Source organism: Falco naumanni, chromosome 8 (assembly GCF_017639655.2).
Source record: "Falco naumanni isolate bFalNau1 chromosome 8, bFalNau1.pat, whole genome shotgun sequence".
Lineage (NCBI taxonomy): Eukaryota > Metazoa > Chordata > Aves > Falconiformes > Falconidae > Falco > Falco naumanni.
In genome coordinates, this window is record NC_054061.1 from 57,214,781 (window position 1) to 57,239,468 (window position 24,688).

General features: G+C 49.2%; 1 protein-coding gene and 1 long non-coding RNA gene across 6 annotated transcripts in view; both read right to left on the reverse strand.

Annotated features, from left to right (window-relative positions):
• Positions 1-14,636: 14,636 nt before the first annotated feature.
• On the reverse strand, positions 14,637-16,268 carry LOC121092179. Its single transcript, XR_005829216.1, has 3 exons — positions 16,178-16,268; positions 15,206-15,388; positions 14,637-14,750 (listed from the first exon to the last, which is right to left on the reverse strand). It is a non-coding gene; the product is annotated as an uncharacterized LOC121092179 (long non-coding RNA).
• A 525-nt stretch (positions 16,269-16,793) lies between these two features.
• Positions 16,794-24,688, reverse strand: part of ACKR3 (atypical chemokine receptor 3) — a 33,598-nt gene continuing 25,703 nt past the window's right edge. For 2 of the 5 annotated variants that reach the window (XM_040604405.1, XM_040604407.1), the window contains exons 3-4: positions 23,639-23,751; positions 16,794-18,794 (exon numbers count right to left, since the gene is read on the reverse strand). In XM_040604405.1, the coding sequence (XP_040460339.1) occupies positions 17,673-18,767 (1,095 nt within the window). In that variant the 5' untranslated portion in view covers positions 18,768-18,794; positions 23,639-23,751 and the 3' untranslated portion in view covers positions 16,794-17,672. Of the gene's footprint in view, positions 18,795-23,037; positions 23,129-23,638; positions 23,752-24,688 lie in introns of those variants that run through there. The other 3 variants (XM_040604408.1, XM_040604406.1, XM_040604404.1) reach the window with 2 other exon arrangements.

The following is a 24,688-nucleotide window of genomic DNA, read 5'->3' on the forward strand; positions in this document are numbered from 1 at the left end:
GAAGATGTGAAGAGGGAAGCAGTTCATCCCAGTCCACTCTGCTGTGCACAACCTGTGCACATTCCCGCTGTTTCAAGGAAGAGGTTGTGCTCTCTCTTTCCTTCTCACCAACACCCTGTGCCTCTGGTCTCCCCTTCTGCTCTTTGCCAGGTGCCAAGAAGGGCTCACAAAAGCTTTGTTTTTCCTTTACTTTCTTTTTCTCTTCCCCGTCCCCACCCCCCAAAGCTCCTTGCAGCTGCTGCACAGCAAGCTCAACATGCCAGGCTGAGCAACCTACGATTTCCCTAACTCGTGCCCTTGAAACCAGATGGCAAGCCAAAGTTTTCTTTGACAAGCAAAGGAATCAGAACTGACATGATTGGAAAAAACAAGCTCAACTCCTTTTGGCAGGATATTAATTTAGAAATCTCTGGTGTCGTTGCCCCAATTCACAATGAATTTGGATCCAAGCTTTCCTAGTGCCAGACAACACAGAGATTTGACAGAGAAGGTAATTAGAGGAAATGGCTCTGTAATCTAGCTATTGTGCTGGCAAGATCCAGCTTTCATAAAGAACAAGGTTTTCTTCCTGGCATGGCCGATTCATCATCCTTTATTTGTCCCCAGTGCCTCTCGAGTTTCCCCTGCCTAGTTGGGATAGCGCAGACCCTTCAAAGCAGCATCGGGGTCCACTGGACGTTCAGGCTTTCTCCCAGCCTGGGGAGCAGCAGCAATGGGGCGATGAGCCCTGCAGGGTCAATGACTCCAAGAGTCCAAGGGGTAGGGTGAAGAGGCAGGCATGACCAAGCCCCATGGCCTGCACACCCCTGGGGGCAGCATGCACACCGAGGAGACGGAGCCAAGCTCCACCAGCGCTGTGGGACCGTGCCATGCCAGCAGCAGCAGCAAGGACGGAGGATGTTGAGGTGGGAGCAATCCCACCCAGAGAGCCCCAAGGCCTCCATCCATTCAACATAAATAAACAGGAGGGTGGGAAAACCTGAACTGAAGCAGAGTTTGGACCAAAGTTTTTTTGGCAAAAAAAAATTACCAAAGTAATTGCATCCTTAGTGACATCTCAAAGTGGTACATACACCAGAAAAAAAGAAAGTACCCTCTGTGGGATTACCTGCCAGATACAGGTCCTAATCGTTGAATCATCCATTCTTATCCTTCTTCTGGAAAAGACATTGTAGACACAGACTGCACTAGGTGGGGGGAAATAAGCATTGAAGGACAAAAGAATCTGCTCTGGTCCCACCAGGAAAAAGGGAGAAAGAGAAGTGGGGAACCACAGTGGAGAGGTTCCAAAATGTGTTCTGGGCTGAGCTGAGCAGCACTCGTCTAGAAGCGTTCATGCACACAGGTCCTGGATCGTCATACACAGCATTTTTCCACTGCTCTAATAATAACAACCATTTTATTGACCTGTGTGTTCATGCTGTTCCACTAATGGCTTTGTTTTTCTAACCGCCGTTATCTAGACTGGATGGTGAGCTGCTCTGGATGGATGTCAGATGGATGTCAGATCCATTCCCAGGCTGCAGCTCTGAGATCAGATCATTTGGCAACTGGGGCAGCACGAAACCCTATAGCTGCTAGCTCTGCAGATCCCACCAACGGGGCCTGAAGCCCCCTTTGGGAGCTCTGTTAAAATGAGCTCTTGCCCTTCAGATAGCTCCACTTCAAATACTGTGTTTGGTTTTGTGCCCCTGACTACAAGACAGACATTTAAGTGCTGGAACGTGTCCAGAGATGGGCAACAGAGCTGGGGAAGGGTCTGGAGCACAAGTCTGATGGGGAGCGGCTGAGGGAACTGGGGGTGTTTAGCCTGGAGAAGCAGAGGCTGAGGGGGGACCTTTTCACTCTCTACAACTGCCTGCAAGGGGATTGTCTCTTCTCCCAAGGAACCAGTGACAGGAGAAGAGGAAACAGCCTCAAGCTGCACCAGGGGAGGTTTGGATTGGGTATTAGGAAACATTTCTTCAGCAAAAGGGTTGTCAATCATTGGAACAGGCTGCCCGGGGAAGTAGCTGAGTCCCCATCCCTGGAGGTATTTAAAAGACGTGTAGATGCGGCACTTACGGACAGGGTTTAGTAGCAGACTTGGCATTGCTGGGTTGATGGCTGGACTGGAACTTAAGTCTATTCCAACCTAAACAATTCTATGATTCCTTTCTACAATTTAAATAATCAACTTGGAGGATGGAGCATAGCAGCACTCCTAACGTACCCTGGTATCTGAATATATCTTTCAGCTCCATGACCTGATTCCCCGATGAAGCTAGCAACAGCACACTGAGTGCATACAGAGCCAGTGATTTTGTGGAGGAGGAAGGGAAGAGCTCAATTATTTTTCTTCATCTGCTAGCAAAAAAAAAAAATATTAGGATAGTAAACAGCTAGCAATCACATAGGAATGCCTGGGAGAGCTCTTACCTACTGGCATGCAGATCTCTCATCTGGAATTCATTTATTCATGTTCACTGTTGATGCTATTAAACTACAGAGGTGGTGGGGAAGTACATATTCAAACGAGACCTGAAGTTACTGAAGGGGCCAGTCTCCACTGCCAATGACATCTCTGGAAATAATGTAACCAAACCAGCACCACCTAAAAATCCAGGTTTATCAAACAGATATGGCTCCCATCAGCCTGAAAGACAGGATACTTCTGCCTCCTGTCTACAAATTCATTAGTGTTATCAGAAATAGAAGGCACCTCTATTACACCGCAAGTCACAAAGGTCCAAATTCATCCTTGGGATCGACCAAGATGAGCTAGCAAGGCGGTGTCTGGTTCTGCAGCTGGGAATTGCCCATCACACTTGGCATTACCACTAAACAGCTTATGTGGGATGAATCCTGGGGGTGTCTCAACTTCCTGGAGGAAAGACTGCACAGAAGAACAGCATATTTGCCCTGTGGGTTTTATTCTGCATCCCATTTTACTGCTAATCCCCTCGGAAAGCTTTCCTAGTGCAGAGATTCGCCTGTATCTTGTTCAATTACATTCAGTAACTTAAACTGTTGGAGAAAACCTGCTTTAGCCATAATCATTTTGAGCTCTGAAGAAATCCCATAGCCTGGTGGAAAATGTAGATCTAATTTGTATACTCCCCTTAAGTGTCGCCTTGCACACCCTACAACGATGAATATGTCAGTATGTACAGTCATTCACTTAGCTTAACCTGAACATGGGTCCTACAGGGTTAGAAAAGCAGAAGATATGTTGCCTACCTCTATTTTCAGGGGCGTAAGTGGAAGACCAGCAGGAAAGCAGATGCCTCCTGGGAGCCCCACACCGCTCTCCATCATGACTTTCTACAGGCAGCTCCAGGGCTGGGCTGATGCTCAGCACTGCTCTAGGAAGGGACCACACATACTCAGGGTGAAGGGGGAAAAAAAGGCACATGAAGATCTGGAAGTCTCAGGGCAAGTAAATTACTGTTAATTGTGAGATATTTGATTGCAAGAAGCACCAGATGGCCAGCCATCTGTTTTTTATTATAAAATTAAACAAGATTAACCCAAACAGGATTTCCTCAGCATTCTTCTCTGACTGGCTCACAAATACATCTTTAACACCTATGATACAGATACAGCACAATCAGAAGCTCTTCCTGCCTTTCCCTAATCTACTTGGTCTAAACACTCTGCTGAGTAACGCCCTTGAACACAAAGATTTCCAGGACTGAAAAGAAGCAGGGAATGGATTAATTAACAGATGAGTGAACCGGGAAAGGTCAGCTGAAACAGAAGTGAAGTAACCCCAGCAGAACACCTTTCTTTTGCTCTGCTATCACACCAAACTTTGTTCAGAAGGGCACAAGCCTACAGGCAGGAGAGGATGTTGCCAAGGGCAATGGGTTGCCATAGGCAACAGCAGCTGGGGTACCAGCCTCTCCTGCCAGCATCAGCACCCATCTGGCGCTGTGATGGAAAGGGACAGAACAGCAAAATCTGGGGAGAGTGGCCAAGGCCCCCATCCTCTGTCTGTCTCCTTTCAAAAGACCCTCCGCAACCTTCCCTCATCCTCCTCCCTGGCTTGGTCCTCTCCATCACTGTTCCCAAGGCAAGAAAGGCCAAACCTCTCTCCCTAAGACTGACTCAATCCGTGAAGCACTGTGGGCAGCTCAGCACACAAACTCGTCCCACCAAAGCGAAGTGCACAACAAAGAGATGGCCGTGTCCTCATGGCCCAGGTGCATACATCACATCACTGCTCAAAAAACATCTCTCACTATAGGGCCTCTACAAGCTCTGGCATTTTCTTTGCCTTTCTACAGATATGCCTATAAACTTTAGGAATCTCCTCCTTGCCCCGGCATCCTCTGCATCACCAAAACAGCACCCCTGCCTTTGTTCCAGGAAGGGCAGCATTGCAGAAGCTCATTTTTGCTCTGTATGACTAGTGACAGTGATGGCTTTTGCAGGCTTTGGCCATTCTTTCTACCAAGATATATAAACTCTGAGATCAAGCCCTGCAGAAATCAGCTCAGACAAATTTTGCCTAGCGAGTCGGGCTTGCAGGACCCACTAACCCTCTGCTTTTCAATCCTCAGCTACCAAACCTACTCTGGGAGTCAGCTGCCTCTCACACTCTCCCTGGAAGCTGGGCTGCTGCCAAGGTGGCCTTTGCGAGCCCACCCAGTTACCCTATGCACACATAGGGTATCGAATCGGATCTTACAGCTGAAGCCAGACGAGCCCCTGCCCCTCTGCAAGCTTTTCTCATGCAGATTACACACGTCTTCATTTGTTCAAAGCAAATCGGTTGTGAATTGAACATAAAGGGTGTTCCAGGGGAGATGTCCCCTTGCATCACTCCCCAGCCTAAATCCCCAGGACAGTGCATCCAGAAACTATCGCTAATACCCGCTCGCACACTCCTATCTTATCACATACAGGCAGACCACCTGTTGGGAGAGTTTAATTGCCCGTCAGCCGACAGACAACGGTCCAGGGCTCTAGCTCATGTAAACATGACTGACTTTTTTGGTGTTTTTTTTTGGTTTTGGGTTTTTTTTTTTAGCTTTGAATATCTTCACTTTCAGGGCTACCCTGGAGAGAAAAATGCCACAGTCTCTTTTTTGGGATAGCAGCCAGCCAGCTCACTGCACCCCAGGCTGTTGGCCCCACCTTGTCGCTGCTATCAGAGGCTGGAAATGATTCTAGCTTGCACCCATTTGCAGGGTGACATGGGTCCTTGAGGGACTATTCCCATGGCCACTTGCCCTTTTGCATCTTCTCCAAATGCAAAAGGAGAGAAGCATGGCTGGGTTCTGCCTGGCTGCTCACCTACAATTCAGAGACAAACTTACTGCTGGGCAAGCTCGTGGTTTGCATCTGGACTCCACTCTGGCCAAACACATCAGACCAGGAAATATACTCTGAGTCTCACCACATTCATCTCTGACCTTGCGTTTGACCAATCCATGGTCATTTTGCATGCAAAGACACATGTGTGCTGCGGGATCACTGAAGTTTGAGATGGTGTCTCTCACAATCAGCTGTTGGACCCCTCCTTCTACAATACCAAGGAAAATGCACCCAAAACACAGACGCTGACAGAGAGGATCTTCTTCCCGCAAACGCTGGATGGCCTGGCTCAGCAGCAACTAGCAAAGGGGACATGGACAGAAGAACCATCCTCTCCTTCCTAAACTGCAAGTCCCAGGCTGGAGGTGGCCCAGCAGTCCAAGCTGCCCATCATCTATTACTCTTGGATGCTCCTTCCCCAGCAGCCACACTAGTTCCTCACTGGTGCTGCTCCTTGCCAGTAATGAGCTGCTGGATCACTGCTGACTCAATGAAACCAGCTCCATCCTTCTAGTAGGCAACTTTACATCCCCAGTGGTTTTAGGATGATGGACTGTCCCAGATTTTTATGTGTTCTGGGAAACATATAACTCCTTCCATTTTTTTATATGTTCTGTTGTTTTGTTGGTTGTTTGTTTTGTTTTTTTTTTAAAACACACACACACACAAAACAAAACACAAAACCAAAAATGTCTCAAACATGATAAAAGCAGAAACTGCAAACTGATCATGCTTCCAGCCAGTTCACTGCTGCTTTCCATGCTACTGGAAACCACCAAATGGAGACCAAGTTCCCCCAACAAGTCATCCATCTCTTTCAGGTCAAAGCCCTCAGGCTCACACAAATATAAGGATGGTTCTGCCCTGTATGCCTGGGTGCAGAGGAAGACATCGGGAAGATAAACCACGCCCCATGCATAGGTATACGGAGGGAATTAACTAAAAAGCTCTAATATGTCTTCTGTTCTTCTCCCCTTGCCTTTTCCACAATGGAGAGCCAGGCTTGCTTCAACGTGGACCAAATTATTTGGTTTTCCAGAGTCTTATTCTCAGAAGTGACTGTTTCACTCTGAGCTGGTATTACCCCTGAACTCAGTCCAAGGCAGACACCTCAGCTGGAAAACTCCAGTCCCAACAGGCAAAGGTATGTGCAACTGAGAAGGGCATTCTGTCGTAAGGAGGAGCAGGGAATTACTATATAAATACTGCTATACTACACACTTACAAAGCATAGCTTAAAAAGCCAGGTTTTAAATGAGAGGAACAGATGCTCTGACAAGAGCCCTGTGCGAAATGTTTCCTTTGCCAAGAGAGTAAAAGGAAACCCGCTTTAGCTGAAGAATTAACTTTTAAAGGCAATCCCTATTAATGAGGTATGAAACTGAATTCAGAGCATTTCCACTACTTTCTTGTCTTTCCAGCAGAACATCCACTGGGCTGGGCTTTCACTGACAGTCACTCCTTCACAGCCAGCTGGGGAGATGCCCCAGGAGGTGGAAGCACACACACAAAAAAAATAAAAGCAGTAAAAAAAAAAAAATTACAAGCTTTTTAAACATGATTTATCCATGCTGGGTACTTCTCTAACTAACCAGATGCTTCCAAATGTCTGGCACTAGAGAAGAACCCATAATTTTACCCCATGATATATTACCAACCCATATTAGACTTGTATAGAAGAAACTGGCTGCTGTTGCAGCTGGGGAGGCGGGGGGAAGTAAGTGGATTACACTATAAAGTAAAAGAGACTTCAAATAGCTGTGGTATTATCTTGGAAGAGTTTCATAACAAGACAGTTCTGTAAAATGTGGATTGGAAGGGGGCTGCCTGCAATCCCGGCTCTCACAAGCTGCCTGGGGAATGCGCTTCCAGGGATGCTTTCTACCAAGAGAAGAGATCCTCGCATCTTTGTAAGCAACTGAATTACAGAGTACGGAACCTCATCCGAGCAGGGATCATCTACCAAGGGGCTTTCAGACAGAGGTGTGCAAAGAATTGGACTTCACCACACCGCAGGTTGCTGCCAACAGCAGGCATACAACTCCTGCAATGTCTCGCAGCGTTTGATAGCACGGGGACCATGGCACATGTCTTTCATCAGCTGGCTACATGTGATGCACAGATACCATTGGAAAAAACAGCACTGATACAACTGGAGGAAAACAGAAGAATGGCTTTTGTCTGTTTTTTCCCAAGTGTATCCATTAATTTAACAAGAGATATTACTTCCTAGCCTCGGCTGTGAGAGCGCTGCAGGCAGCAAGACCATCAAGTGCATAAGGGAGGGAGCTTGGCTTGAAACACACATCGCTTTTGCTTCCGCAGCCGCATGGCTACAAAACAGCTTTGACACAGCATCATCACTTGTGCATGTTTTTGAAGGGGCCCAGAGAAATGACCTCAACAGGAAGGGACCTGCAAGGGTAAGGCCAGAGATGACTGGAGAACCTGGTGCTCGCTACCAGCCCTGCTGTAAGGATTTCACATGCCGGCTTGTGTGGAGCTGTGCCTGCAGCGCTAGAGATAGGACAGAGTCCTGCTCCTGGCTGTAAGACAGAGATAAGGCCCCTGGGACTGAAGGAAACACAGGAATCAGCTCCAGGTTTGCAGAAGAAGAAGACAACCACATGAGGCAGAGGAAATATACCATCAAGCCAACCCAACAAAACAACCTGGATGAGTTTTATCTATCCTGACAAACACAGTGCTGGTTATCGAGCAGATGCTGCTGCTAAAAATGGTGCAAAATGCTGCCACTTCAAGTTGGTTCTCCCAAACCCACACTCTCATCTTCACCCCCTGCAAATAAACAACAAGAGCAACAAAACAGAGAGGCTGTGCACTGTGGAAAACTTCAAACACCACCTCAGCTGACTCAAAATCAGAACTGAAGGTGTTTCTGGTTAAGATGGCAGCTTAACTTACATCATACAGCAGCAAAGGACAAAACCGACCTTTCCTCACCTGTGCACCACAGGTCCCCACAACAGGCAATGGCCTTGCTCTTCCCCCATCAGCTGTCTCCAGCCTTCTTCTCCTATGAGGCATGGGATGATGGGTTACTTCAGAGTCTTGTTTTGAACCTGTCTCCCTCCAATGCCTAACTTCAGCTGTCAATGGAAGGGGAGGAAAGCAACTAAATCAGCTAACGATGACTTGATGCAGGAAGAAACTATTTGTCTAACACATATCTGACAACTTGCAGTTCATTGAAAGTTCCCTTTTCCATCACCATGCAAGCTGAAACAGTTTTAGCTCTTAAGCGACACGGATGTGATCCAATGCCTTGTGAAGTGAAGCAGCTGGTCACTCACCTAAGGAAAGAAGGGATTTATGAGATCCCAAGTAGTATTTCATGTTGCCATGTTCTCCACCCCCAGGACTAGCTCAATATTAAGATAAATATATAGCATAATATGTATGTGTGTGTATATATATAGTACAAACAGTATGAAGCCAATTTCCATAAGTGCCAGCAGTGTCCTTTATGGATGACCATACAATTCTTATTCATGATTGCTGCTACCCTAGTACACCAGACTGAGACCTCATTACGCCAACCACACAACAAACCTCAAGAGAGCTCACTGTACCTTTGCCGGACGCCCCAACTTTCTGAACAGCTGAAGATTATGAGAGGTCACAGGGAGCCTCCTGAAGGCCCCAGGGTCTGCTCTTACAAGTCAGAATTAGCAGAGCAGAGATCAGATCACTTTGACATCCTGCTGGCTTCAGCCAGGGCAAGAATTCTTGCCCTGAATATCAGCCATGAGCGCAGGAGTACCACCTGCAACCCTGGAGTGGGCATTCCTTGGCAGAGAAGATGAGCTGCTGATGTACGGGACGTCCCGTTATTCACACAAGCCATTTCTGCTTTGGAATAATACTTAACACATGGAAGCGGATCAGAAGATGCATGGCCAAAGAGAAGGACCCTTCAAGCCAAGGCTGCTTTCCAGCCAATGCTAAATCATTACCAAAGCTTAACTCATCCCAAGCATTTGCTTCTTTTTACGTTCCGCGTGACAATAACTCATTTTTGGGGCTGTATCATCTCCAAAGGTGTCTTTGCCTGTGTAGAATTTTCTTACACGCAACACACATGGCCCAAATGGCAAACAGTCTGTCTTTCTCCCAAACACCTTCCAGGTCCAACACACACCACAGGGAACAAGCAGCTGGTCTTGCAGTGAGAAATCAAGAAGTCTTGTATAAAGCAATCCAGGCCAAAAGGTATCTGGGACTTTCTTGCTGACATAAGATAAAAGAGGTTGCCATCAAGAACAACAACAAATTGTGGGGAGAAGGCTACACGTACAGAAGCATTACCCATGCAAGTAAATCCCATTTACTTCTACCAAACTACCTGGACCAGACTTTCCAGCTACATAAAGGAGCATAAACTACCGATGCTGATGGAGACTGGCAGTTAATACCTAGAGATGCTCTTAACCTTTATACAAACAGCACTCGGGGAGGAATCCAGTTTGAAGAATGGGATTTTGGCTACACAAGAGCAAATCTACCAGAGTAAAACATGAGACTTCTGCAAGCCGACAATTTCAGAGGAGCTGCGGAGTTGAACCTGTCTCAGGGTCTGGTTTTTGTTCTTTATTAATCATTTTCATGGGCCTTTGCACTTTTGGATTTCAGCCTGACTGGAAGCAGAAAACGCTGGAAACCTCACAAAGCTTTCCAAGTGTGAAACACACACACACATACCCGGACTCCCTAGAGAAGGTTTAATGCACTTCAGGTTTGCATCCAGACTTTCAGGGGCTGAGCCAAGCAGCCACCCCTCTCAGACACTCAGGATGTTCACCTGTCAGAGAGTTTCCAACCTGAAATACAGGCTTTCATCCTGAAGCATCTTTTGCAGAAGCAGGACCAAGAGATCACCGGGTGCGAAGGAGTGATGGAGCTGACAGGCAGAGCTGAGATGGTGCCCAGAGAACAGCTCATGATAGCAAGCAATGGGGGCTGCTGATGCTTTCCTCGCTAAACAGCCACTTTTCATCCTTTCCCAGGGATCTCCTAGGCTCGCTCCATCACCCTCATCCCATAATTAGATTGAACAAACAATGCCTGGCATTCGCCTCCACAGACATAACTCTCAAGCTAGGTTTAGACAGCCTCAAGTCATGCCAAAATCAAACGTGGCCGAGATATGCAGAGCGAGCAAAGCTGCCTCTCAGCCAAGAGAGTTGGAGCGTGCGGGGGGAAGAGCCTCCTCTCTTTCTCTTTGCTATTTCATTCTCCAGGCTTACAATAAGGGCTATTCTCTCCTGGAAGGAGGAATCCAAAACACTCCAGCTTTTTATTGATTCACTGCAAAGGGAAAGTATAGATTCTCCTCCGCTGGCCAACTTCCCATTAAAGCGGCCACCTCGGGCCCATGATGAACCGGTCGAGCTGAACCAAGAGGAAGCAGCAGCCAGTGGCTCTCGGGAGCCTGCAGAATCGGCATTTCCAACTGACTGCCTCCCTCGCTCCTTCGAACCCCTCAACCAAAAACACCGCATTCACCGGGCCAGACAGGACGGGAAATGGGAAGAAAAACTTTCTCTCCATCACCACTCTTCTTTATAAAACTGCCACCCCCGCCTCCCACCCAAAGCAACAGGGCGACCCTGAAATTCAAGCCAGCCATTGGAACAAGTCGGCTGGGTTAAAGACAAGAGCATCGGACCACATCTTCAAGGGCTCAGCATCCTCTGCACAGCGCGGGATTCCCATACCTTTCATCCTGCACTGGTTTTAGAGTGAGGCCACGTGGAAAACGAGCCAGGAGGGAGCATGGCTGTGCCGCAGAGGGCTCACGGGCTGCTCCGTGAAGTCACGCACTGCATGCAGGTGGTGTGGTCTCAGATATTTTACCAGTCTCGGATGAAAGGAGGCAAAAATGATTAAAACGTCCTCCAGAGGAGGTTCATGTGGCTCTCGTGGATAATCCCAAACTGAGAAAATCCACTTTGCACCAGTCATTACCCAGGACAGCGCGCAACAACAAGGTTGCAATGGGGTGCCTGGAGGAAGGAAGATGCCAGCTCGCAGAGACCAGAAATCTGACTTGCCTTCCCTCTCACACCTTCTGCTCTCTGGAAACAGCATCTCACAGACCTAAAACAAAGCAGCCTCCAGCAAAGCCTTTTTGGACACAGCCCAGGGCACGTCTTAGCCCCAGTCTGGGATGCCCCACCAACCCAACCACATCAGGCAAGTGCTGGGAGCAGCAGGGCTGCCTCATTTCCAAGCCCACCTTACCCACCTTCAACAGGGTTGGGATGTGAGCTCCGTGAGTCAGGCAGCGCCTCCGGCCGTCTTTGCACAGCCCAGCTCAACTGTTTCACTCTCCTGGGACTCCTGCAACCCAAGCCCTAAATAACGATGATATTCAAGTGTCGTGCGTCCACCAGACTAAGACCCACAGTGTCACCCGGATGGATATGGAGCTGATGGGAACAGATCCTCGCAAGCTGGTGGCGATGGCGAGCTGTAACCCTGAGATGCTTATAGACCCACCCTGACGCAGGACAGCGGTGACTTTGGCTTATTGTGCATCCTGATTCCCTGCTGCAGAAGACATAAATGTGCCTGTCGGTGGCCCAGAAACACTGACTTACTAAAATTAAAAAGGAAGGGAAGAAAAGAATGAATGCAGCGTCTGTCACTCCTTTGCAGAATTGGGGGGAGTGGGGGGTGGGGGGTGGGGTTGTTTGTGTGTGTGTGTGTAGTTGGTGCTTGTTTTCCAAAGATTTACATTTTTGTGTGCATGTCATTCGCTTTTCATGCATTTTGAGCCCTCAGAGCTTAGAAATTCAAAACACTTGTCAGTCACGTCAATCCTTCTGGACAAAACAGAGCTGCCACTTGGATGGAATAAAAAAAAAAAAACAACAAACAAAACGCACTTTTCTATCAAGCTGTGACTCGGTCACCCTACTCAATGCAAGCAAGACAATGTTTAGAAAAAGGAAAAAAGAAGATCTGAGTTTTCATACTCATCGGTGGAACTAAATTGATTATGGTCATTTCCTAGGTAGGTCTGAAATCTTCTGCAACAATTTTTTGAAAAGAAAAAGAAAAGTGTCCCCCAAAAAAGGGAAAAGTCACTACTGCAAAAACATTAAATCTGCTTGGGTAACTCAGAATATATGTTGGCAAGGCAACTTATCTCAGCTTGAACAGTAAACCTGCTACGTCAGAGGCTCTGCAACATATGAAAGAGACTTGGGTTTCAATATATCATGCTGAATTTACTTCTTTTCAGCCTTTCACAGCAAACTATTTGATGTCTATCCTTTCACTGCTGCAATTGATAGGGTGACCTTACTTAAAAGTTTCCTGACCCTTGCTGTTGTCGGTATTGTTCTGTTAAAATGTAATTTAATTCTTTTTCTTTAGTCTGGAAATAGCACTGTACAGGCAGCAAACACGAGAGGGGTTTGGGTTTTCCCCCCACTAACCTAGAGGCGAGAGGCAAAAACATCCATCATCAGAGCTGGCTTAAAACCAGATGATGTCAAAAAGCGTACGACGCGCAGCAGCCCAGAACCTCTGTTGAAGTGGACGTGTTGAGTTGCACTGATTTCATACTTTGCATCAGAGCTAAGCCCACCAGCATCTGCAGAGGCTGCAGCTGGTTTCCCAGTACTTTCTCGTAAAGCTCTATACCTGCTTGGTAAGGTAAATAACCAGAAAGGTCGTATTCTTATGTTCTCACACCAGTGCTAAAGAGCATCCGACTCAGTATTTCAGGATTGAGTGGTCTCCCTGGATTTACAGCATCACTGGCATGTTGGTATCTCTTTGGTGCTATGAAGTTATAACATTTCCAGGACACAGACCTTTATCTAAGGCCTTGCTTATATTCTACATAAACCCAGAAAACCAAATAGATCAAAACTTACATGCAAAAACTAAATTGCTTTCAGACAGTGACTACCAAAATGGAAAGAGACTGATTTTTCTCATGACAGCGGGTGTTAGAAAAGTCAGCCACGTGCTTTAGGGTTACAGCTGGATTATCCATCACAGGATGTTTGTGAGCCTGGTTTGAATCACATTATAACCTTATAAAGCAAGTACTTTTGCAAAAGCAAACTCACATTGTTATTATCTGTTGTGTTGCTGTTATTACATCTTTGCATTATGGCCGTACGTGGGTACTACATTGCATTAGTGATGCAGATGCACACGTCTGCACTCACACCCATACATTTGCACAGGATTATGGCTAAAATTCCTGATCCTACTTACAAAAAGCCCTGTAAATCCTGGATAGCCCCCTTTAAATCAGCAGCATTATCCTACTGTAAATCCGGGGTGTAAATCAGAGCAGACTCTGGCTCAGATGCTCTTCAGCCACACATCATAATGGAGCAGGAAAGGTAAAAGCAAACCCTGGGCTCCATACACACCAGTTCCCCCCAAACCCATCCCCGCTGCAGCATGCCCTGCTCAGCACCAGAACCCAACACAGAACCCCACTTCTCACAGTGCTGGCCCAACTCTTCTCATCCAGAGGCTCTATGAAACAGATTAAGAGCAAGCCTTGGCAGCACTGCCACCACCACGTGCTTGGATATTGCTCACAGCCGAGTTATTTCTTGCTTCTTAGGAACTTTAAATGGCTTTTATGCTCAGCGAACTCAGGAAAGGCTAGTGTCTAAAGTCAGCAGCACTGAAACGATGAATTAGCCAAAGGAGAAACAGGCCAGTTAGATGTTTCTTGCAATACATTACCTAGATGGTTGCCAGAGGAGCCGATTTAAAGTCACCGTGCTACACCTGAATGTCGTTTATGACTCATAAAAGGAAATCTGTGTTTAAGTAACAATAAAGCAGGACTGCACTTCCTATATATATATAAAAAATAAATAAATAATTCCTTTCTCACAGAGCAGATGTATTTTTATTTGCTCAGTGTCTGCCTCCAAGGCACGTGGAGTCTGACAGTGCTGGGATGCTTTCAGCTGTAAAGCCCAAGAGTTAAGCAAGAAGACTTGCTCTAGCATGGATTATGCTTGATTTTCACTCATGTTTCCACCTTAGCCTTAACATAGTGAATTCAACCTCCTTGCAAAGGCAAGACCTGAACCCTGTGTACACCCATAGCTGTCAGAGGAGCCAGGGAGATCCCTGGGCACGGGCAGCCAGCCCACCAGCCCTGCCCCAAGCTACAGCCCTGCAGCGGGAAGAAGCAGGGACCCTTCATAACACCCTCATCTCCAGGGTCAGGACCTTTGGCCAAACAAGGGGACACCAGCCATCGCATCCATCACTGTAAGTCACAGCCACATCTACCTGAAGACACCTATTTTCACTCGCTTGTTATCTGCTGACAAATTCCCTCATGTCACACTCCGAGGGGTCCAAATCTGCTTCTCTGGTCTCAGTGAAAATACCAGCTGGGGTACAGTGTCATGGAAAGCCATGAGGAAAGCCTCCTAGAACATAATACATACAGATTTTTTCTTATTATACCTCTGCCAAAGTTTGATTTTTGAGAATCTTCTGCACAAAAAAAAAAAAAAAAAGCCCTAATGAGAAATATGCAACACCAAGAGACAAACTCTATCCTTCTGTCTCTCTGTACTGTTCTGCCCTTCACTGATTTCCAATCATCTGCCCACCACCACCTTTCGCACAGTCACGGCCACCTTGGGGCCACCTGCCTCCAGACAGACAGTGCTGATCCCCGCGCAGCACCTCGTGCACCCTTCCCAAGCCCCAGAGCTGCTGGCGAGGGGGGTGCTGCCTCCCTAGCCCCACCCGTCCTTCCAGGGACCAAGGAGACAAGGTGGGTGCTCAGCCACAGGTCTTCCCATCCGAGGAGCTGGAAAGGACCTGCACATGTGATGCTACAGCTGTTGACAGCGAGGGTCAGGGTCCCGACCTTTACCTGCTCCCTCAGTCTGACCCTGCTATTGGAACAGGCATCATCCTGCCACGATTCACCTCCCCAAGGAAGAGAGGCCTGGAGGCTTTTATCCATCTGATCTATGCAGCGGGTCCACAGGACCTCCCCGACACTCAGCACCACCCACAGTATCTCCAGGGCTGACGCCACACTGCAAGTACCGAACTGCAGAGAGAGAAGAAAAATACATTTGTGAGCTTCTGCCAACTCAAACCTCCAAACCAGCTACAGCATCATGAAAACAACATACTGCCCAAGGCACAACCTGAACTGGAATAGTTACGCTGCTACAAACTGAGAACACGCTGCAGGCACACAGGAGCGGGATGCCAGAGCTGCACCCAGCACCTTTGGCAAGAACATACGTGCGGTACAGATGCTAGGGCTGGGGAAGCAATGCCCAGCTAAATGGGGAACTTGAATTTCTCAGTACTAAACCATCACCTCCAATTTTAACTATCGGCATGGGGGAGCACTCTCCTTGCAGTTCAGCAGTACAGTACCCTAGACAAGGCTTATGGGAAGCTCAAAACACCCATCTCTTGTAAGAGGTGGCAGCACAAAAGGCTGTACCTGCGCAGCGATGTTGTGACAATTACACCGGCAGCCCTTCTCTGCAACCACCTCCTCCATTTAGGGAGAAAGCAGTGCTTCTTTAGAAACACCAAGCACAAAAAAGGGATGGTAAGACTTCGCAGAGCTGGCAAACATCTATTTTTGTAGGACCAGCTTTGAAAAGGCAGTAACGTAACACCTAGAAACAAACTACAGTGGTTATAAAATTATTTAGCAGTTGGGCTCTCAAAGGAATGAGGGCATGCTTTGATTTAACAAGAATTGAAGTGCAGCCTTCACAGAAAAGCTGTGTTAACACCACCGGAGTTGTGAAACACAAGAACCAACAACAGCAAGTCAGGGATGGCTGTGAGGCATCGCTGATTTAACATTAGTTACCTTGTTCTGAGACAAAGACAACCACAATTCAGGTGCTTCACCGGCTTAAAGATTCACTTCATACATCCCGCCATGGCTGAATCTCTCCTCACACTCTGACGATACAGCATTGCAAATTCAATGCAAACCATAACAAAGAGAAGAAGAGATAAAAAAGGATTTAATGCTGTCAGGACTACTAACCCCCAAATTCCATCACAGGCAAAAAAACACAGAGGACTGAACCTGGATTAGTCCAAATATCCGCTCCATCTGTGTACTTCCATATTTTTATTCCGTGTGTTTATTTCTAAGCTACAAACACAGCCTTTCATCACTCCCAGCAGCCTTCACTTTATAAATCCATCAGCTTTACCTTCCCAAACAGCGCAGCCTTCCGCAGGCTCACTCCTCCCACCCCTTCCCCTCTCACCAACTCCTTCGGCCTTACATTCCTCCGGTCAATGTTTTTTGCCCACCCAACAAACATCAGGAAAACAGGGACTGACCTGTTTGCTCCTGCACCAGAGAAGGTGGCTTTGGGATTTCTTCTTTGGGGCTTTTTTTCCCTCTCCTGCCCCCCCCCCCCCCCCAGGAGGAGGAAGATGGCAAATCAAACTACTGGTAGGCATGGAAATTTTTTCCCCAGGTCTTTATTTTACAAAAATAACTTACAAATACAGACAACTCTCAGAAGTAAGATCATTCATTCTGTGCATAAGGATACAGCTTTGTGAAGTATGGGCGTAGGAGTTAACAACTCTTACAACACTGTTAATTTTAACATGATGGTATCTATATTACACTACATACATTTCATGCTCCAGACATGTGGGTATGACCACCACATAAAGCTACGGTCCAAAAAAAGCGTGCCAGCCAGGGAGGATGCACCTAGGAGATCATTTTCATTCTGCTATTTATCGGCATCCTCTCACCTACAACAGTTGAAACCAAACGGCAATCTAACACTCAGACTACAGCACTCTGGATACACTCATCAGCAATATACTTCAAATACATGATAAAAATATATTTCACTTTCAAATACAATTGTATAAGGTACACCAAGAGCCAGAAAATAAAGTCTTGAGCTTTTAAATACAACACACTATATTTATAACATATATACAGAGACAAGAGGGATTCTACACGTGGAAGAAAAAGCTTATCCTGCAAATGCATCTTATCTATGGTACACAATGGCTTTGTCTGCTAGAAAGTAATTTCCATTTGCATAGCATTGTCAAGAAGTCCAGATTGGGCTAGGAGGAGAAAAGGCTTAATTTTGGTACCACATCCATTCTGCACCTGATTCTACTCTTAAATTACAGTTTGCTATTTCTCTTTTGTAGGCTGGAATTCATGCCCCATTCATAAAAAGCACTGGGAAAGGGTAGGGGGAAGGGGAGATGGTAAAAAAACAAAACCAAAACAAACTAAAAACAAAAAATGAAACACAACACACAAAAAACAAAGGTCGGAGAGTCAAGGAGGTTTCTTTACAGAGTTGCAGTCATTTGGCATTTTGCTCCAGAGCAGAGTATTCTGCTTCTGACACTCTGGAAGCATCGATAAGTTTAGTGAGACCAGTTTTGGCAGAGTACTTGAAAATAAAGGCTTTCATGAGCTCGTATCTGTAGTTGCGGTTAATGAAGCTGTACAGGATGGGGTTGACGCAACAATGGACTAGAGAGAAACACTGAGTGATGTGCAGAGTGGCGTACAAGAAGTTCTCCATCTGACAACTGAAAGGTATGAAATGAAGGCTGTAGAAGATGTCAAGCAGGACAGCGACATGGTAGGGTAGCCAGCAGACGAGAAACACAACAACGTAGGAGAAAATGATCTTCCCATTGCTCTTCCTCTCTTGGTCACTGGAGGTGGAGATGGTCTTCGCAAGAAGGAAATAAAAGAGAGCAATGATGGGAAAAGGGATAAGAAAGCCCAGCACGACGGAGATGAGCTCCATGCCAATCAACCACTCTTTGAAGCTCTCCTCTGGATAGACAGGACGGCAATAGGTTTCGTTGTTGGAAGAAACAGTCTTGAGATAATAGGTGTCTGGGAGAGACGCGGAGAAGGCAAGCAGCCACACTAAGATGCAGATGCAGCGACGTATTATCTTCTTCTTGCGATTGCTGGAATTGGTGAAATAGGCAACTGAGAGGTAGCGGTCCACACTCATGCAAGCCAGGAAGAAGATGCTGCTGTACAAGTTGATGGAAAATATAAGGTGAGTTATCTTGCACGTGATTTCTCCCATGTGCCACTGGTTATGCTGGACGAGGGAGACGACCCACACTGGAAGGGTGATGACGACGCACAGATCAGCGATAGCCAAATTGAAGATGTAGAGGTGGGTTTCATAGCCAGTCATTTTGGCTTGGAGGTTGACCCACACTACAACCGAGTTGGCCACCAGCCCTATGACAAAGATGAAAATGTAGAAGAAGGACAGGGTGTATAGCAGGGCGCTTTTGTTGAGCGTGCCAGGGCATGTTGTCGCATCAACTGTGATGCAGTCACCGTTGTTGCACGTCCAGTTGATCTCTGTCAAGTTGGCTGTCTCCAGAAAATCAAGGATGGAAGTAAAATCAAGCGCGCTCATGTTCGCTCAGTTTGGAGTTTGAGTGACCTACAGGCAAAATAGGATCAAAAGAAATGACCTAAGTTAACAGAGGTATTTCTGCTTTCGTCTTTGCACCACAAAGCACGTGCAGGGTGCGTTGCCTTAGTAGTGTCCTGCTCTCGTAAGGCACTTTCCATGAAAGAGATCCATAGAGTAAACCAACCAAAACAGACACATAGCCAAACTCATCTGGTCGACAAAAAAGGAACAGCACTAGCTTTTTGTAGGATTTTTTTTTTTTCTTTTAGCTCACATCTGACATCATCAGGTTGGCTATCATCCCCGGGTGTGAAATCCGCAAAGTACACCGTGGCCAAATAAATGTCAGGCAACTAAATCTGTCTTCTCCAGCATAAATGATGATACTATCACTTTCAGCAGGGGAATCTTTAAGCCATTTTATCTGCATTCCCTCAAGCGTAGTAGAATTGATCTGGCTGATACACGGTACCGTAAAACATTTACCACAAGCTCTGGTCAGCATCTTGTCAAGCCCAGCTCCAGCTGCATTAAGCAGAAATGGGGAACTAAGGGGCTTTGTGCCCTCATCCAATCTCAAACTTAAATCTGGCTTCATCCTCCCCCCCTTCCCTTGAATTCTATTTTACAAATCATCCCCTGTGTTTAACGATTATCACGTAGCTTTGACAAAAGAAAAAAAAAAAAAGTCAGAGCTTGACCACCGAGTAGTTTTGCTGGGCTTAAGTTTTCTTTTTAGGAGAGCACTTTGACTTACAAAACACTCCCCCATCACAGCTGGCTCCACAACACATGCTTCCTCCCACCCTTTTGCTTTTCTACATCTACTTTCCCTGCCTCTCCAGTGCTGCCTTCTATCCACAAGCAGCAGGCAAAGCAAGGGGCTCCTTGCTTGTTAACTTCCTCGTCAGCAGAAGGAAAGGCCCCAGTAGACCTGCATGGCTTACTCAAAATCCAAAGCTGGGCTGCTAATTACCCTTTTGCTTTTGGGGCAGCATTTTTACACTGCCTCTCCTGCTGGGGCTCTCCCACCCCACAGGGCCAACTACCACCCACAGCAGCAGCCGGCTGCCTTGGCCCATGACCACCACACTTCAGCCAAGCAACTTTTGGAGCCCTGTGTCCGCAAGCTCTGGCTTGGGGCACACGAAAATAAAAATGGAGAGGTGGGTTTCCAAGGGATGGACCCCATCTTGTTCCCAGGCTTCACTGGAGCTGGAGCATTGGGTCAGCCAGCCCACCCGTACTCCCCACTGTGGACACTGCTAGTATCCTGAACGGTGGCCAGCTTATTCTCCCCCACACTCGCAGCCCCCACAGTGAGAGGTAGCACCTGACGCTGCTCCAGCACTGGGGGCAATGCCAGCACAAGCAAGCAGCCAGAGAGAGCAACAGGGGGAAACAACTCCTGCGACCACCTGTATCTCTGAACGTCCTTGAACCCACCACAGGACCTCTTGGTGGGGCTTACGGAAGCACAGAGGGGACAGCTAGCAGGGAAGAGCTCGGACACACTCCTGTGCTGAGCATCCTCCTCTCGTCCCAGCTCCCCCGAAAGGGGATGTTGGTTGACACAGCACCTCTCACCCCTTCATCTGCATAATTGGCTCTTCCCAAACCTCCCACCCTCCTTGCCTGCCAGGGATACAGGCTACTGAAGAGAAGGGAGATAAGAGGGGAGATTACCAGGAAGGACTCAAGGCACTATTGTCCCAGCTGAGGGGAAGCTGGTGGCACTAACAATGAGGGGGGCCATACACACATCCAGGGGAGATCAAATCTCTCCACAAACAGGGCCTAAATTGGCCCTGCAAAGAGATCTAGCCTACCACCTCAAACCTACAGAGCCTTCCAGGCTTTCATCTTGCTGGCCTGCTGAAAGACAGAGTTCAGATTCAAACCAAATTAAGCATGGATTTTGTTATAACGCTGGTTAAGGGAGCAGAGAGAGTGGCAGCTTTCTGTCCTGGGATAGACGGTCCCCCGTCTCCAGCTCAGGACAGCAGAGGGTGATTTACCTATGTATGTACAGGGCAGAAGGGCTGATCCTGCTCCCTCGCAGGGATGTGGGCCACCCCAAGCTGCCTGTACCACCCGGCTGGTGCAGGCAGCAGGGATGCACACTGCCCAGGCGCAGCTCCCCAGGACGCTTGCTTCAGCCCAGGGCTGCAAGTGGCACGGAGGTATGGCTCTCCTGCTAGGCCTCACCCAGAGTCCCACCACTACTGCTGCATCCCCAGCACAAATGCATTTCAAGGTCTCTCAAGCGTGGGGAGAAGCAGCACCATCCCCAAGTCTCTGTATCTCAAAACCCCACAGCAACTAAAGCAAACTCCCTAAAAGCCACAAAACTCCCAGCCCCTTGGCAGGGGCCACCGTGTCTCCTGCTGGTATTTGTGGACAGCAAGGCAAGCAGAGCAGGAAGAACACCAGGCTACCCCACACCACCACACAAAAGTACTATGGGTGGGCCTGGGCATCTTCTGGGAAGGCACACGGTCCACCAACGGCTCATTCCACATCTCAAGACCCCAACTCAAGCCAACCCCTGTTGCTCGCCCTCGGTGACCACCCAGCGCCAAGCCTCCAGCAGAGTCGTCTCTCCTTAATGGAGAAAAAAACTCAGACCTGGCTGTGGGGTGTCAGATCACCAGTGCTGACAGAAAGGCAGCAACAGGGCAATAAGAAGCCCTTGAAGCAGGGGCTTACACCAGTGCTGGGGACGCCACAGTCACTAGCCTAGGACAGCAGCTAGGAGAGGGCACCACCATGCCATCTGCTCCCTCAACCACCCTGGGGATGTTATCGCACACAGCCTGAACCTCAGCCTGCCTCCGCTCCAAGAACAGGTCCGCTGCATGCACGTGCATCCATCCATCTATCTGGGGCCGCCCACACGCCCGTGCACTTTCGCATCCCCAGCAGCACAATAAAAATCTGAAACCAACCCCCCCACCCCACCCCCCCCGCTCAAAGCCCTGCTGAGGAGGGTGGCTACATTCAGAGATTACAGCTTTAGGAAACCAGGCTCTCCATAGTCTGGGATTAGCTGCTGTAACCCGAGCTCCGATCCCCAGCCAGATTAGCTGGGAGGTATAGGGGGAACCCACCAGACAAACTCAATAAAGCCACTCTGCGCTCCTAAAAAAAATACCTTTAGCGCTCTCTGCAGACAGCACAATATCCTTAAAACTTGCGAAGGCAGCTGGAAGGCAGCTGCAACTGCATTTTGTGTTCGCTACACTGCAAAACTCTTCCAGGCCATCACCTCTTCACCCGGCAGGCACGCGTACTGCTGCCAGTCCCTGCTAGTTCGCAGGAGTTACCGTGTGAAGGAAAGGAGATGCACCCGAAATCCTGCTCCGGGACACCCCGAGATGGCCCTGCCACCAAGGCAGCCTTCAGGACTGCACCCTCCCCATCCCACCTCCCGCCAAGGACCCGCTGCAGGCTGTGAAAAGGTAAATAGGCATGAGCATCCCAGCCTAGGAGGCCAGCCCAGTACCGCACGACAGCATTCAAGCCCTTGACACTTTGGGGAACTTCTCAGCACCCCCTCTTCCACCCACAGCATCTTGCAGCCAGATCCTGCCTGCACTCAGACCTGCCTTGGGGCAGCTCAGGGGTGCGGGCAAACGGGGCGCTGCCTTTCCCGAGTGGGGAAAGAAACAAGCTACACCAGGAGAAGCTGGGACAGCTGGTCGGGTTGTCACCTACACACCTTCGCCCTTCCCGTGGCAAAAGGAGCGGCCCGGTTCTCCAGCACGGGGCAGTGGGCAGCGCGGCCCCTGCCAGGCTGTTTGGCCACCGCAGGACCCCGTGCCCTCAGGGGGCACATTTAAACTCTCTCCCGCAGTTCTGAGCGGAGAAATAAAAAGCAGCAGCTGCGGGAAGGGGCGTGCGGCCGGGCTCCGGCCCGCCGGGGCATGGGCTCCCCGGCCCGCCGCGCTCGGCGCCCCGCAGCAGGTGGCTCCCGGCCCCGGCGCGGCACAACCCCCGCCACGGCGGCCTGTGCCAGCCCCTACCGCGGCCTCGGGAAACACGGCCGGCGGGCGACCAGAGGAGCCCCCCCTCCCCGGGCGCGACCCCCGCAGCGGGTGGGAAGCAGCCGAGGGGGGCTGCGAGGCGAGGCGGGGCAGCGCGGCCCGAGCTGCGGCGGCCGTGCCGCTCCGGCCCCTCCGCTGCTGCGTCCCGCCCGGCCCGGGGGGCGCCGCGCACCCCCGCCCCGCAGCCCCCGGCCCGGCTGCCGCTCGGCTTCCCCCGCCCTTACCTCCCGCAGCCTGGGCGCCGGGCGCTGGCGGAGCGACTGAGCGCTGCCCGCCGCCGCCGGCCCCTATATCCGCGGCGGGGGACCGCCTCTCGGGGGCGGGCACGGCCCCGCCCGGCACGGCACGGCACGGCACGGCCCCGGGGCGGCTCTGAGCGCTCACGGGGGGGCGGCTGCAGGGCTGGGGGTACGGGAGCGTCACGCAGCCGAGGGTTTGGGGGGGGAAGGTGGGCAGAAAAAAGGAAAAGGAAGAAAAAAAAGGGGGGGGGGGGGAAGAGAGAAAAAAAGAAAAAGGAAGAAAAGGAGAGGGGGGAAGAGAGAGGAAGAAAAAGCGGGGGAGAAAAGGGGTGGGAGAAAAAGGGGGGAGAAGAAAAAGGGGGGCAGAAGAAAGGGGGGGAAGAAAAGGCAGGGGGAAGAAAAGGGGGGAGGGGATTACAAAATACAAGCAGGTTTCTAGCTGTTTTCTGGTTTGATTTTTCCCCCCACCACTGTAAAATATTGAGAAGACAAGGCAACGGGAGGCAGCAGATTCTCACCTCTACTCCCTCAGCCAGGGCGAGAACAATTAACGGCAAGGAAAAGTGACAAGAAGCCAGAAACTCACTAACTAAAGCTGAAAATCCACTGCTTCACACCGCGGCTCCGCACAGGAGGGGCAGGTGAGGAAACCGGCCGGTGGAGAGGGGCAGGTCTGCGTTCAGCTCCAGCAGGGTCAGCCTGTCTGCCTGTCCTCGGGAAGATGCTGGGATTAGATTATAATCTACCTGCCAGTAGTACAATTTGCTGAAGCCTGACAACGGTGCTGACAGCTCTGAGGGATCTGACACACATACCATCGGGTTGCTCCGGAAACACCAGATAACCCGGGGCGGGGGCCTGGCTCCCCCCACCCAAACCCAGCCGCTGAACACACACCCACGTGTAGGGCTCCAAGAGCCTAAATCACCTTGTCATTACCAAGCCAGTGTCCAGCCAGGAGGAACCGGTTAGCTAACACGTTTTATCCAGCACTTTTTCAAAGATACGCAGCATTTCAGCACTAGCAACCTGAGGGCTTCAACACCCCCGGAAAGCACATATTTTGTTTTCCCAAGGATGCTTAATCCTATTTCAACAGGCAATTAAAAGCTTGCATTAAAACCTGCTGGCAAACGCATGCTTAAAAAGACAACGTTTTCCCACAAAAGTGCCTAGCGCAAGTTCTCAAGCTTAAAACAAGTCAGGGACGTGGCAAAACAAGACATTTTATTCCGTGGCAGAGCAAGGGTGCGGGGTTAAAAGGACTCCTAGCTGCCAGCAGAGAAGTCTTAATTCTTGGAGGGGTGATGAGATTGCTATTTTAACTGCTCTGTTTCTCAGCCCTTAATTCTGCCCCCATCAAGGAGCAGAGTCAAATTTAAACCCCTGCAAGTAAAGGCACAATTAGCCACAGCTCTGCTGCCAGCAAAGAGAAGATGAAGCTGTACAGCCTCACACAGCTCCAAGCCCGCAGTGAAGCTTGCCCGGTGCTCACCCTGTATTGCCTCCCAGCTGGGCCCCTGTGCATCCCCAGAGATCTCCAGCATCTCCCAGCTTGACATCACACTGGGGTGTCCTGGGGAGCACATGGCAAAAAAACGTGCTGGAGAAAGGCCCAACCTGTCGGGCATGCGGT